This window comes from Pan troglodytes, chromosome 3 (genome assembly GCF_028858775.2).
Source record: "Pan troglodytes isolate AG18354 chromosome 3, NHGRI_mPanTro3-v2.0_pri, whole genome shotgun sequence".
In the NCBI taxonomy this organism is placed as follows: Eukaryota; Metazoa; Chordata; class Mammalia; order Primates; family Hominidae; genus Pan; species Pan troglodytes.
Genome location: NC_072401.2, coordinates 161,023,201 through 161,038,678, shown reverse-complemented (window position 1 = coordinate 161,038,678; position 15,478 = coordinate 161,023,201). Strand labels below are relative to the sequence as shown.

General features: G+C 36.5%; 1 protein-coding gene across 17 annotated transcripts in view; it reads right to left on the bottom strand.

Moving 5' to 3' along the window:
* RAPGEF2 (Rap guanine nucleotide exchange factor 2) overlaps positions 1 to 15,478 on the bottom strand; it is a 257,971-nt gene that overhangs the window by 88,548 nt on the left and 153,945 nt on the right. For 3 of the 17 annotated variants that reach the window (XM_009448488.5, XM_024356352.3, XM_001147382.6), the window contains exon 1: positions 2,829 to 3,236. The exons of 12 other annotated variants lie outside the window; for them this stretch is intronic. In XM_009448488.5, the coding sequence (XP_009446763.1) occupies positions 2,829 to 2,888 (60 nt within the window). In that variant the 5' untranslated portion in view covers positions 2,889 to 3,236. Of the gene's footprint in view, positions 1 to 2,828; positions 3,237 to 3,733; positions 3,856 to 15,478 lie in introns of those variants that run through there. 2 more of the 17 variants (XM_054683464.2, XM_054683465.2) reach the window with 2 other exon arrangements.

The window sequence follows — 15,478 nt, the reverse complement described above, 5'->3', positions numbered from 1 at the left end:
AACTAATGGTCTACAGGAGTCTTTTGAAAAATGCAGTCTCATAATATATTTCTGAAATGTTAGCAACCTCCTCTTATTTTAAAAAGAAATCACAATATTTTTACATTTTTATATTCACAAAACCATGAGATTCCTCCGAAGACTAACTGAAAAGCACCACATGACTATAAAAACACAGCCCAGTGCTGGGTGCATTTCTGGTGACACATGGGTATTCATCTTAGTATTATCAATCAACCACATAAAATGGAAATGGGGGGAGGTGTAATAAAATATGTAAAATTTACTAGTTAAAAAGGTTGAGACTTTATTAATCCAAAAATTTAAAGAGAAATTCAGTGGTATTTATCGTACGTCTATTATGTGCCAGCAACTGAGGTATGCACTGAATGAGACAGACAACAAATAAAGAATAAAAGCCCATGAGATCTGAAAGGTTCTGATAAAGTAGAATAACTGAGCTTCCTATTTGTGCCTAATCGTAGCTAAAAAAATGCCCCCACCCCAAATTTAATGGTTTTTGTTTTCTAGTACTGCACTACCTGCTGCAGTCAAAGAAGCAAAGCCACTTAAAAGCCCACAAACTTTTTGAATAAGCAAAACAGAAGTATTTGTGAATTTAATAAATTCTATTCATTTGAAATTAGCTCTGACACTATAAAGCCTCACAGGATGAAAGAGGGGCCTTCTCACTCATTTTTACCCAACAACTATATTGAGTCACTTATTGAGAGCCTGAGTAATTATTTTCTTATTCAACTCCTCACACACAATTAAAATTTTAAAGGTCTGATTATTACACAGCAAACTCAATAGAACCAAAGGACTAGTCAACAATTATACAGCCAGACCTTGATATTGTAAGCTGCCAACTCTACTGCATGTGACATCTTGAGATGGCAAATTCTAGTATTTCAAGTTCTAACCAAAGTATCATGGGCAATACCACTCACATATTTCTATAAATTGCTTGATCCAAAGTTATTTTATCACTAGTGTTACTTTAGTCTAATATCACTCTAAATTGTAGCAAAATATAGGCAATTGTCAGGAAACAAACAGGCTTACAGAATAAGATCAGGGACTCTAGTTTAGGCACTACTGGGTAATACCTGTCCCAACTGGCCTTTACATAAATGTAGTAATCTGTTTTCCTCCTCCTGGCAGTGAACTGTTTTAACAATTTTCTTTTCTTTTTTTAAATAGAGATGGATTTCACTATGTTGCCCATAGTAGCAAACTTCTGGCCTTAAGCAATCCTCCCACCTCTGCCTCTCAAAGTGCTCGGATTATAGGCGTGAGCCACCACACCCAGCCATCAATTTTCTTTGTTCATTAAATTTATATTATTATTCATTTAAACACCCCCACACACAAACATACACACACTTTAAGAAAAGACATATGAAAAAGGTAAGTAAAAAGCCTGGGGTTTAACTTTTGTTTCTAAGGTTCCTCAAGCATAGCTTAACTAACACTCTTACTTTTACCTGGAAAATCGTGACTACAGAAGAGTTTAATTTCAAAGGCCCCGTTAAGAAAATCAAACTACAATGGAACTTCTTTACAACAACCTTTCCTACTAGTGAAATTAAGTTTAGGGCTGGTCTTTTTCTGGATCTGATCCAAAGAGAGTTAATTAGTGAAGTACCACGAGGACCTCATGGTAAGGGGCTGGGCTCTCGGCGCAGCGTCATAACATGCTTCCAACACAGCCGCTGCCTTAAGCGCAGCTCGCAAGGCTCATTCCTGAGGTGAGACAGTGCGCAAAGAATCACTTCGTCTAAGAACATCTCTTGGACTTAGTTGGTAATTTTGTTCCTAACAATGAACAAAACCAAATTATACTCATGAACCTCAGCATCTAAATATTCTACATTCATGGCCTTCTATCTATAATCTTACAAAGCCTCAGCGACTTATTTCCACTTTTAAAGTTTACCATCTTATCTTCTTTAGAATACATGAAAGACAATTCCTATACTTTAATAACCTGCTAGATGCTAGGATGTAGAAGTAGGCATTTCAAAAATACTTAGACTACTATACAGGCTGCCTAAATTTATGCGTTTGCATTTTCACGATTGAATATATTTATGTATGTATCAATCATGTGAATTTGTGTGATGCCAGAAAACTCCCAACATGGTGATATAAAAGTAGCACCATGAGAACTCACATTCCTGAAACAGGAGGCTCTGACTCGGTGTTAGGCATAGAAAAGTCTTTCTCAGTAGCTGCCCATGGGATTTCAGCATGACAAACACATAGCTGACTCATGGGATCAATTATAAAGAAGCAATAATTTTTTGTGGCATTAAAAAAAATCTGTGTTTTCATAAGTGATGAATACATGTTAAGAAATCAGATGAGTCCCACTGATCGCTTTATTACCAAATCAATAACCAAAGCTCTCCCTCCTACACTCAAACCTACATGCGAATTCCTCACATAGATTCCCGTTCTCAATAACCTTTCTGATGATTTCTCATTAAATTCAACTACAAAAACATTTTTTTGAAAACTATTCAAGTACTAAGTCGAAGCTGAACTGTCAAGCTTTAGTTTCTGAATATAAAAATTAGCTGCCCAATATTTCTCAGTATTAGTGATTTTGCTTTAAATAAATTGCTGGTCTTGCCTCAAATTTTTAAAAATTACAACATTGGAAGAACAAGCCAGCTTTAATGCACCCTCCCCTCCTCCAAGCAGACTATTATACCTTCTACAAAAACTGTTTTCCCTGAAGAGAAAGAGCAACAATTCCCATTTTAAAGCAGTTCTCTATGACGTGCTATCAAAGCACAAGCAGCATTTGCGATACTTACTGAGTGTTTCTCCTGCTGGCCCATAACTCCATGGTTAGCTGGGATTGCTAGTGGTTTCATAATGAAGAAACATATGCTGAACTGAATTTACACATCATGTACCAATCTCTCACGATGGCAAGTCACCCTCTACAGCATTAAATTAAAAGAAAAAGGAAAAAAAAAAGAGGGAGGAGGGAAAACCAAGCTGCAGCTTAAAGTGTCACTACTGGTAAGCTTAAAAACCCTTCACACTTGTAGACCAGAAAAGGAATCCGAACAACAGTGTTCGTCTCCATTTTTATAACATTGAAACTCTAACCATCCTAGGCTATGACAAGACTGAGAAAACCTCACACAGCTCTCAGTCTTCCAAGAGAACAAGATCATTTCTGAGATTGAAGAACAAGAGGCAAAAGAAAAGGAGAGGAAAAAAAGAAAAAAGAAAAAAGCTAAAATGGCTGACTGCACACAGACTCCCCTCAAAAAGGCTTAACACAGAATTATATTAGTCAGGGTGGTATAAGAACCAGGCTCTAGCATTCAGCCAAGCATTGTTAATACCCTTGTTTCATCTGCAATCACACATACAGAACCCTCCAACCAAGAGAAAAAAAGAAAATGAAAGAAAGAAAAAAATCAGGGCAGAGCGTGTGAATCGGGAACTCCTCCCTAGCTGCTAATGATGCTGACAGAGTGGTGACCAGTGATCTCTGTCCCACTCCACTAACCAAGTTTGCACAATTAATCTTAGCAGCATGACACTGATGGACATTTAATTTAATGATGTCTGTCCCTCACACTCAACACAAGCATGCCTGCTAGCAAGAGAGCCACTAACAGAAACACAGCACATGCACACACACAATCTCAAAAATCATGAGTCTGAATGCAATACACCAATATAATTACATTATTGTGCTTACTTTGGAGGACCATGGCTGCAGGCAGTTGGCATAGCAACGCACAAGGAAAGCCATTTCCTGGATAGAAAGCTTCCTTTTCTAAATAAAAAATTCCTCTTAGGAAACAAACGGCATTGCTGCTTCCTGCAGAAAGCAAGACACTGTAGTCTGTCTCTTAACCTGCAAGGCTCACACTCAATGCAGTTCTAGTGATGTAAGTGGATTTCTCTCTCACCCTCCCTCTCCCTATACACACTGAAATATTCAGCTCAAATGGTACACACATTCCTTAAGACTCGCCCCCTCCTCTACTTAACCATTTCACTCATTAAGGTAGCAATGGACAATTCAGATAAAGTAACAAGCTCTTGCCTGTATTCTATCAGCAGCTGTAGGTTAAGCAAGTCTCAGAGGGATGGAATCCATTGATTGCTGACTCCAAATAATATCACTGAAGACAGGGTGGGAAAACGGAGCAAGGACTTACTTGAACAGCTTTGAACTAAAATATGATTTTTTTCACCAAGGTGAAGATAAAGGAATCAATGTGACCTCTATCCCATCCTCAAATATTGCTGTGCTATAGTAAACAAGTATCTATCAAAAATTTATAAAATGCATACTTGACAAGCTTTGTATACATTTAGACGATGTGATTTTCACAAACACCCATACACACACACACACACATACACACAGATGCACATATTGCCTTGCAAATAATATAAAAAATTAACCTACCCAGTTTTTTTTTAAAAAACCAAACCAAACTTCAGAGGTAGAGAGTTGAAATAAAATGTGGATACATTATTCTATTATAAACTCTTAATTTCATGTACATATGTAGGTATTTGAAAGACTGCATTATACTTGACAAAGAATAAGGACATTTTAATTCTGAAACACTGTCAGCTTTTCACAATCAGGTTTATCTATCAATGGCACATGTAATAGAAAATAGACACAGAAAATGTAGCATTTTTAATAATTGACTTTGGAACTGTCAGTGCTTGCTGACTTGTGTTTCTTGACTACTGCCAAAGACTGTACCCACCCTATTCTCTTTCCTTCTTTCTCCTCATATCTAAAGGCAACCATTCCCACCACATCACTCTTTTGGGTCCTTCTCCCCATCCCCCCAACCCCTTTTCTTACATTACCCATTATCCTTCTTTTGCCACATATGCTTAACCTCTGCCCCACAACCAGAATCCTCCCCATCAGCTTTTAAATGTGCAGGTCTCTCCTATCTCAAAAACAAAACAAAAACAGAAACATTCTCCAGACCCAGTATTTTCCTCTTCCTCCACTTCCCAACCAAATCTCTCAAGAATCTGTTTTGGTTTTCGCCATTCCTCATCCCATGGAATACTTACATGATGAACCATAGTGATCCTGTTATGCCATTTCTACATCTAAGAGTTTCCTTAACATCTCTGTCCATGATCAATCCATCACAACATCTGTTTATTACATTCTCTAATTTTTCTCAAATTTAGATTTCTCTTTGTCTTTGCTGTTATCATCCCACTCCAATCATTATTTTTTGCCTTGAGAACTGCAAAAGTCTCCTTAAGGAACTGTCTGGATTCTAACTCCATCCACCCAACCTATTTACCATACCACCCCCTGATATCTTATAAAAACTAAAGCCTGATCATTTTGCCCTCATCCACTAAGCTCCTTTTACAAATGAAAACAAAACACTTCCATGGCTTCCCACTGCTCCTGGCATAAAGACCAAAACTCTTATCATGATCTGCAAGATTTATACATTTTCCAGACTTACACCATGCTCATGGTCACTCTCTGCACTCCCAAGTTGCAGGGGCTGCTCTTGCCTCCTTCATAGACAAAAGGGCCTTTGCACATGTTATTTCCTCTGCCTGAAACTTTCCTTCTTCCTTCCTTTCCTGACTGATGCCACCTCCACTCCAAAAAACAAACTGGTGAAATACCCTCAGAAATCTCATGTTAGTGTTTATCCCTTCACTGAAGCACTTTTACTACCGTTGTAATTTTGCATGTAGTCCCAAGAGTATTTAAGCAGTTAGTGTCTGCTTCCTCCACTACACTCTCATCTCCATGATGGCTGGTGCCATGTCTGTCTGTGTGTACTCCTGTGTTCACCGCACCAAGCACTGTAGGCACTCACATTCTTGTTGAGTGAGTGAACCTTCCACTGACTGGGAAAGGGCACTGGAAAGACCCCATTTAATCCTCTAGACTAGTTTCTGTCAAAATTCCAAATATATTTCTGTAATAGATATAACTAACGATTTAAAAGTAAACTGTTGCCAAACGGTAGAAGCAACCCAAGGGTTCATCGACAGATAAAAATGTATGAATGCTATTCATACAAGTGTGGTATATGCATTATTCAGCCTTAAAAAGGAATGAATTTCTATTACATGCTACACCATGGATAAAACTTGAAAACATCAAGCTAGAAATAAGCCAGTCACAAAAGGACAAATAATATATAATGCTCTACTCTAGATACCAGAGTAGTCAAATAGTCAAATTCACGTAGGCACAAAGTAGAATGGAGGGTGACAGGTGCTGGGGGAAGGAGGGATTGGGGAGTTATTGTTTGATGGCACAGAGTTTTAACTTGGGAAGATCAAAAAAGTTCTGGAAATGGATGGCGGTAATGGTTGCAAAAACAATGGGAATGTATTTAATCCCACTGGCCTTTTACACTTAATAATGCGTAAAATTGTAAATTTTAATGTTACTTATATTTTATCACAATTTAAAAAAAGTAAATGGCAACTCAGGGATTAAACAATCAAGTTCTACACCTTCCATCTGGCCCGTGTCCCACAAAACACATATCCATGTGCCAAAACACTCCTCTCAAGGTTAAGTCAAATTACCCCCATGCTGATGGTATCTGACTTTATATATGTAGGTTTCCAATTGCTTGCCTCTCTCTGGAAAATCTGTGACTTATCTCAAGAAGGAAACTAACCTAACCAGGAAACCTTATAGATGAAGTAAAATCACACATCCTTAGGCACTGATGCTTTTCTGTGCTAAGACTTGGCATGATCTCTCTCTCAGCCTGGCTCCATGCCTACAACCTACACATCTTAAAACTCATAATTGTAATACAGAAATTTCATTATCCACACTATCTTGTATGTTGAAACACAATTATGGCAGGTTATAATACGCCAAACACTGCTAAAGAAATATAAACAAAGGATTTAGGAGAAACCCATATTATAGATTTTATACAAATAAGAAAAAATCACACTTACCTTGAAGTTCACTCTAATTTGGGTTATATTTACCCCATTCCTTAACCATTACCAAGTAGCATTAACTAGATCTGGTTACGAAAAAGAACCATGTAAGAACTTTCTACCCTGTCAATAACATCCAATGACTTCCAAATTATCAGTAACAACACTCCAAAAAAATGGAGATTATATAGTTCAGGAAACTACTTAATGCAAAGGCTTTCCAGGCTATATTTAATATCATTATATTCTTTTTTTTTCCACCTAAAGTATTCACTTTCTAATTACTATGAAATTGAGAAAAATGGTCTGTTCTCAGTAATGATTAATCATACTTAGAACATATACAGTGTTTAACCATAGATCTCAATGTGCTTTACAAACATTTAATTAAACTTCATCAAAACGCAAGGGAATCAAGAGAATAATGTACTTATCTTTCATAGAAAAATAAAGTGTATAAGATTATAGAGTTAGTAGTATAGAAGAATGCAAAATAGAATTCTAAGTTTCTTAATACCACTTACTTCACTTAATAGTTAAATATTCCCTCTCCCCACTACCACAGAGAAAAAAACTATAGAGGCTGGGTAAAACTTGTGGGTATAGCAGAAAGAAGTCACTCTTTGATACGAGAAAACAAGAAATTTTACAAACTGGATTTTTAGTGTTTCATTGTTCCCCCCAAAAATGTCATTTTAAAATGCCATTTTCTATATGAGTACATCAAACTAATTAAGCACTAAGCCAATGCAAAATAAAAGATGGTAGATACGGTCAGAAGTTTTACTTCTCTTTTCCTAAAGCCAATACATCCCCCACTAATAGTCAATTTCTTTTAAAAGAAAAGTTGATTATCTGATAAACTTTATATTTTAACTCAATCTTACATTTTCACATCATCTATTTCATCTTTGGGTATACCTCACACAAGTCCTTGACACACCCCACCCAAAGCAGTCACAGAGGAAATCTGGGCTAAAATTTCATTTTTCTACTTTCATAAAGTGAAATGGCACTTCTGGTTCATTATTAAAAATAATTTAATTATGAAATAAAATGTGAAAGAAACCAATGCAATGGCTGACACATAGGAAATGCTAACTAAACATCTAAGTGAATCTAAATACAGTTTTTAGAAACACAAAGAATCTGTTGAGTTCATGTTCAGTATCAGAAAAACCTAACTGGGAGTTCAAAAAGATCACCATGATTTACTCCACAGATACGTTCCAAGGAAATCTTAAAAAAAAAAAAAAAGTTTCTGATGGCAAACTGTTTATGTGGCATCTGATTTGTAACTGAAAAATTATGTGGCAACTATCTATAAGAAATATCAGAAAATTATGTGGCAACTATCTATAAGAAACATTCACATGGAGCATGTTAGAAGGGAAAGATTAAAAGATGACATGAGATGGAGACATGCAGAAAAACAAAGAAGCCTGTAAGTCCATGAGAAATTCCCATGTGGGGCTTTTAAAAATGCACTTACTTGAAAAACGGGCAGACTTTAGCAGCAGATTTAACAAAGCTTACTTCATTCCCTAGAATCTATCTTTTAAAAAGGCCAGACTTCACTTACAAATCTCTGCTCAAGGTTTCAGAGGTGGAGTCCTTGAACAGTGGTTGTGAATTATTTCCATGCTTTTTCTAAGGGCGAGGCTGTAGAACAAGGCCCCCCACTAATATTTCACACATTAACACGGCATATGTAAAAGAATATTATCTTTATTACTAATTTGACTGTAATATATTCCCTTGGGATTAATATGTTGCATGAGCACAATGATCTGTTAATTATCCCTCTGTTTTTATTTAAGAAAAACAGGAAATACTGCACCACAAACTGGAATTATAAGTTAGATGAGGGGAACCGCACAAAACTTATCTGATATTGTCAACAACAGACTGTGCTTTATCCCTAGTACTTGACACATAGTGGTTGTTCAAAGAATGAATGCATAAGTGATTCCACATAAACTTCAAAACTAACCTGTTAAATTCCACACTGTTTAAGATGGGGAACCAGACACAGGATGGGTGAGTAATTGTAAAATATGCCTAATTTCTTTACTGACAAAATCCAGAGTTTTAAATAATTTGATAGGCAAAAAGAGTAGGCTAAAACCAGTAAATTTAAATTTTACAGGAATAAATATAAAGACCTACATGAATATTATCAAAATGTCACTTGTACAAGAACAGGATGGGGAGAATCAGGCTTAAGGAACAATTCATAGGTGAGTGGGAGGTAGAAGGGGTCATCTATAAAACAGAGCAAGCCAAAAGCTCTCTCTGAGCCAATGTACAATCCCCAAAATCTTAATATAATCTCAGGTTACATGCAGACCTATGATGTCCAGAGCAAAGAAGACAGAAAATTCTACTGTAATCTGCACTGTAGGGTATTACAGGACCTATGCAAACAACAGCAAGCAGTAACTGGTTTAGGAAAGCTACAAAAAGCTGGTAATATTTAATACAGAAGAAGAGGATTAAAGGGTGGATCTTTGTAAACATCTCAAACACAGTTATATAAAAATGGAATATTAATATTCACTTGTGTTGCTTTAAGAGACCTAGAAACATGAACTAAAATTATGGAGAGGCAGATTACAGCTAACCATAATAGTTTCCTAATAATTAGCCCTTTCCTATGATAAACAATAACTGTTAGGATTTACTAAGTTCAAGAATTTCTTAATAATTAACCTTTTTCAGCTGGGTGTGGTGGCTCATGCCTGTAATCCCAGCACTTTGGGAGGTCAAGGCGGGCGGATCACAAGGTCAGGAGATTGAGACCATCCTGGCTAACACAGTGAAACCCCATGTCTACTAAAAATACAAAAAAAATTAGCCAGTTGTGGTGGCAGTGCCTGTAGTCCCAGCTATTTGGGAAGCTGAGGCAGGAGAATGGCGTGAACCTGGGAGGGAGAGCTTGCAGTGAGCCAAGATCGCACCACTGCACTTCCAGACTGGGTGACAGAGTGACTCCGTCTAAAAAAAAAGAAAAATTAACCTTTTCCTGGTGGGGCACAGTGGCTCACGCCTGTAATCCCAACACTTTCGGAGGCCGAGGCGAGGCGGAAGAATCACCAGAGGTCAGGAGTTCGAGACCAGCCTGACCAATATGGACAAACCCTGTCTCTACTAAAAATACAAAAAATTAGCCGGGCATGGTGGCGCATGCCTGTAATCCCGGCTACTTGGGAGGCTGAGGAAGGAGAATCACTTGAACCTGGGAGGCGGAGGTTGTGGTGAGCCGAGATCGCGCCATTGCACTCCAGCCTGGGCAACAAGAGTGAAACTCCGTCTCAAAAAATAATAATAATTAACCTTTTCCTCTAATAAATAATAACTGTTAGGATTTACTAAGTTCTTTGTGCCAGGCACTGGGATACAAATTTGACACTCATTCTGTAAAGGATGAGTGTCAAATACCTGTGCTAATTGTAATTTAAAAATCTTAAAAGTAGAGGCTGAATGTTAGTGGTTATAGAAAAGAACTAAACTGCATTAAGTGGTTCAGCCAGAAGATTCTTAAATCCTTTCACACTCTTAAGGTGGTCTTATCTAACATGGCAGTTACCAAACATCAGCTGGCGGGAAAATGCGAGTAGAAAGGCTGATATAATATAGAATCATAGGAAAAAAAACACTACATTAATGGAAACAAAACTGTTTGGGGATAAGATTTCCTCGTAATAACTCCTTCATTCCAAGATTTTTGTCTTTCTGTTTTGGCAGTGCGAGGGAGAATATTAAAATGTCCCTTACTTTAAAAAAAAAAAATTAGGCTGGGTGCAGTGGCTCACACATGTAATCCCAGCACTCTGGGAGGCTGAAGCGGGCGAATTGCTTGAGCTTAGGAGTTCAAGACTAGTGTGGGCAACATGGCAAAACCTCGTCTCTATAAAAAATTAGCCAGTCGTTGTGGTGCACACCTGTAATCCCAGCTACTTGTGAGGTGAATCACTTGAGCCTGGGGAGGTCAAGGCTGCACTGACCCGTGACTGCACCACTGCACTCTAGCCTGGGCAACTGAGTGAGACCCTGTCTCAAAAAAGTAAAATAAATACATAAACAATAATAAAAACAAACTACAATGATAATAGGACAATAGTTTAGAAGTTTTCTTCTTAACATCCTTAAAAATTAAAAGTTGCCAAACTTAGAAATGGATTAAAGATGATTTTAAACAATAATCTGAATTATTCAGATTATATATAACTAGATCGTTTTATAGAAGTATTTTTAAAATTCTTTGATTTACTTATATTTTTTCAATATTCTTAAATATTACCAAAACACTTCCAACATTTTCTGGTACACAAGATGCAATTTTATGAGTAGTATTTTTTTCACCTCTAAAAACTATGAATAATTTTAGACAACTGTAAGTAAGTGATTTCAGTTCATTAAAGAGTCATACCTACAAAAGATCTTTCTGCAAGATTTTGGCTTTCCTTATTATAATATTAGTGGTCCTAACTTTTAAAATACACTAGTTACACGGTCATCCCTTTGTTATGAAATGGTGCTACTTACTAGTAAAAACTTATCCTATTGGAATGAAGCTAGAAAGGTTAAAAAGAAAAAAAGATAGCTGTGCTTTATTAATGAGAAATACATGGTCAGAAAAGGAAAAACACTTAACTTGTAACAAAAAGATTGATTCATCAACCAAAGTCCATAACTGCTGCAAATATAGCTCAGTCATCATTTCTGGATATTGGACACTGGACATTCTATGCCCCAGTCTCTTTCTTCAAAAGGCACTTAAATGGTATACTTCTAAAGTGGTTAAATTATTTGATATATATCTCCTTTGGGCCATATTTTAAGTTTAAATAACATAAAAAGCAACATATGTTAAATTCATTTTTAAAAATGAGTAATTTCATAGATTGGGAATGGGAAAGACCTATGTTTGGCTTTCTAACATTTACTACCTGAGTGACCATGAATATTGAACATGTTACTTAACCTCTTTGGCCAGTGCATGCTTATCTACTGACGGGGAAATACTGAACTGTGGGCTAGTTTCATTGACAAAACACATCAGTAAACATCTAGCAGACTGGTGTATCATAAACCTTCAATAAGTGTCAGTTTTATTCTCTCTAAAATATTCTAAAAAGTCAGCTGCATTCAAGCCTCGGCCAACCCATTAACTAATGTACAGTTGTCTGGGACTAAGTTCTTTGTGCTGATATCCTTGTATAGACCTGTTAAAGCAGGAAGATCTATAATGCCACTCCTAGAAATACTAAATAATGCTAATTTTGCAAGTTTGATCCAAAGATATCAACATGATACAACCACGATATTGCTGAGACCTGTATTATCTGTTGTGCAAAGGATATACACAATGGCATAAAGATACTATCTGCTTTCATAGACCTATTGAGTCTTCAGAAATTTAATATTTAACAAATACATTTTTATTTTTAAAAAATCTAGTGTCTGGAAATAAATATCAAACTATGTAAGTTTTCAAAATGGTCTAATAGTCTTTCTAAAAAAAAGAAAGTGACAGTAATTATAAATGGACGCATTAACCAACGGACTTTACTACCAGAAATAGAATTGTGCCTGCCCTTTTGTTGTAATCAAATACATTCCAGACGGGAAATGCTTCCAAATAAACTTGCCTGAAAAATAAATAAATATAGAAGACCATCTCAATATAGAAAATATTTTAAATGACACAAAAATTTCTAAAATATTTTCTTGAGAAAAAAGTCAGCCTACCAATACAGCCACATGAGTTTAAGATAACAGCATTCAATATTCCTTTTTATAAATAAATGAATAAACAAACAAAACGCACACCTAATTTCTCCCTCTCCTTAGCAGCTCTAAAAAGGCATGGAGAGTATTTTACTATTCATATTTTAGTTACACTTTGAAATTGTCAGTTACTACCATTTTGATATTTACAAACCAAAGGTAATACTAGAATATTTAATTGTAAATATCAGATTATCATTATTAGAATTGCTAACAACTGGCCAGATAGTTCATGTTCATGGAAGATTACATTACCTAGGTGTGTCATAAAGTAGCATTTCGTATTATTAATACAGGAAGGCATTCACTCATTAATTCTACAACTGACCCCCAAGACTTTAAATGGGATAGGACAAGAAATGAGAAATCAGGGATGAAAGAGCCCATATAGCCAAGACAATACTAAGCAAAAAGAACAAAGCTGGAGGCATCATGCTACCCCAACTTCAAATTATACAAGTCTACAGTAACCAAAACAGCATGGTACTGTTACAAAAACAGACACATAGACCAATGACACAGAATAGAGAACTCAGAAATAAGACTGCACATCTACAACCATCTCATCTTCAACAAACCTGACATAAGCAATGAGGAAAACATTTCCTATTTAATAAATGGTGCTGGGAGAACTGGCTAGCCACATGCAGAAAACTGAAATTGCTCCTTTCTTACACCTTTTACAAAAATTAACTCAAGATAGATTAAAGACTTAAATGTTGATATGATTTGGCTCTGCATCCCCAACCAAATCTCATTTTACAGCTCCCGTAATTCCCAAGTGTTGTGAGAGGGACTTGGTAGGAGATGATTAAATCATGGGGCGGGTCTTTCCTGTGCTGTTCTCATGATAGTGAATGGGTCTCATGAGATTTGATGGTTTGAAAGACGGGAATTTCTCTGCACAAGCCCTCTCTTTGCCTGCTGCCATCCACGTAAGATGTGACTTGCTCCTCCCTGCCTTCCGCCATGATTGTGAGGCTTCCCCAGCCACGTGGCACTGTGAGTCCAATTAAATATCTTTCTTTTGTAAATTGCCCAGTGTCAGGTATGTCTTTATCAGCAGTGTGAAACTGACTAATACAAATGTAAAACCCAAAACTATTAACAATCCTAGAAGAAAATCTAGACAATGCCATTCAGGACACAGGCACGAGCAAAGGTTTCACAAAAAAACAAAACAAAACAAAACAAAAACACCAAAAGCATTGCAACAAAAGCAAAAATTGACAAAATGGGATCTAATTAAACTAAAGAGCCTCTGCGCAGCAAAAGAGACTATCATCAGAGTGAACAGACAACCTACAGAATGGGGGAGAATTTTTACAATCTATCCACCTGACAAAGGTCTAATATCCAGAGTCTACGAGAAACAAAAAAAATTTACAAGAAAAAAACAGACAACTCCATTAAAAAGTAGGCAAAGGACATGAACAGACACTTCTCAAAAGACACTCATGCAGCCAACAAACATGAAAAAAACTCAAACATCACTGATCATTAGAGAAATTCAAATCAAAACCACAATGAGATACCGTCTCACACCAATCAGAGTAGCTGTTATTAAAAAGTCAAGTAACAACAGATGCCTGTGAGGTTGCAGAGAAAAAGAAACACTTACATTGTTGGTGGGAGTATAAATTAGTTCAATAATTGTGGAAGACAGTGTGGCGATTCTTCAAAGACCTAGAGGCAGAAATAGCATTTGACCCAGCAATCCCATTACTGGGTATATACCCAAAGGAATAGAAATCATCCTATTACAAAGATACTCACACGCATATGTTCATCACAGCACTACTCACAATAGCAAAGACATGGAATCAACCCAAATACCCAACAATGATAGACTGGATAAAGAAAACGTGATACATATACACCATGGAATACTCTGCAGCCATAAAAAGGAACAAGATCATGTCCTTTGCAGAGACATGGATGGAGCTAGAAGCCATTATCCTCAGCAAACTAACAAGGAACAGAAAACTAAACACTGCACGTTCTCACTTTTAAGAGGGAGCACAGGGAGGGGAACAACAGACACTGTGGCCTGCAGGGGGCCATACTGGGAAGAACATCAGGATACATAAAGCTAATACATGGGCTTAATACCTAGGTGATGGGTTGATAGGTACGGCAAACCACCATGGCACACGTTTACCTATGTAACAAAGCTGTATATCCTGCACATGTATCCTGGAACTTTAAATAAAATTAAACTAAAAAAAGAAATCAGAGATGAATTTCAGAAATCATGTTGGTCAGTTCAACAGCAAGCTAGACATAAACAAAATGTACTGATCATCTATGAAATGCTTACTAAAAGATTGTCTTAGAGCAAATGTATAAAAAAACCTGTTTTCTGGATGGATTATATTTTATAGGAAGTGAATATTTTTTCCAAGACATAAAGCAAACTTAAAATCTGTTCGACCAAAATTTAAAAGTATGTATCACTAAACTCAGTGAAGTTTTAAGATTAAAAACAAAATTAACAAGATATTAATAATCCAATTAACTACCACAAAAGATGGTATTTACAATAAAAGTAAAAACACAGTATGGAAGAAAATGAGACTATTTAAAAAAAAATATCTCTACCCAAAAACAATGCAAGAACCTATGGTGACCCCTTATCACGTAGAATATTCATCTGGCCATTTCAGTTTTCACCAAGGGAGACCCACCATTTCAGATTTGAGGAGTTGAGACAACATTTCTG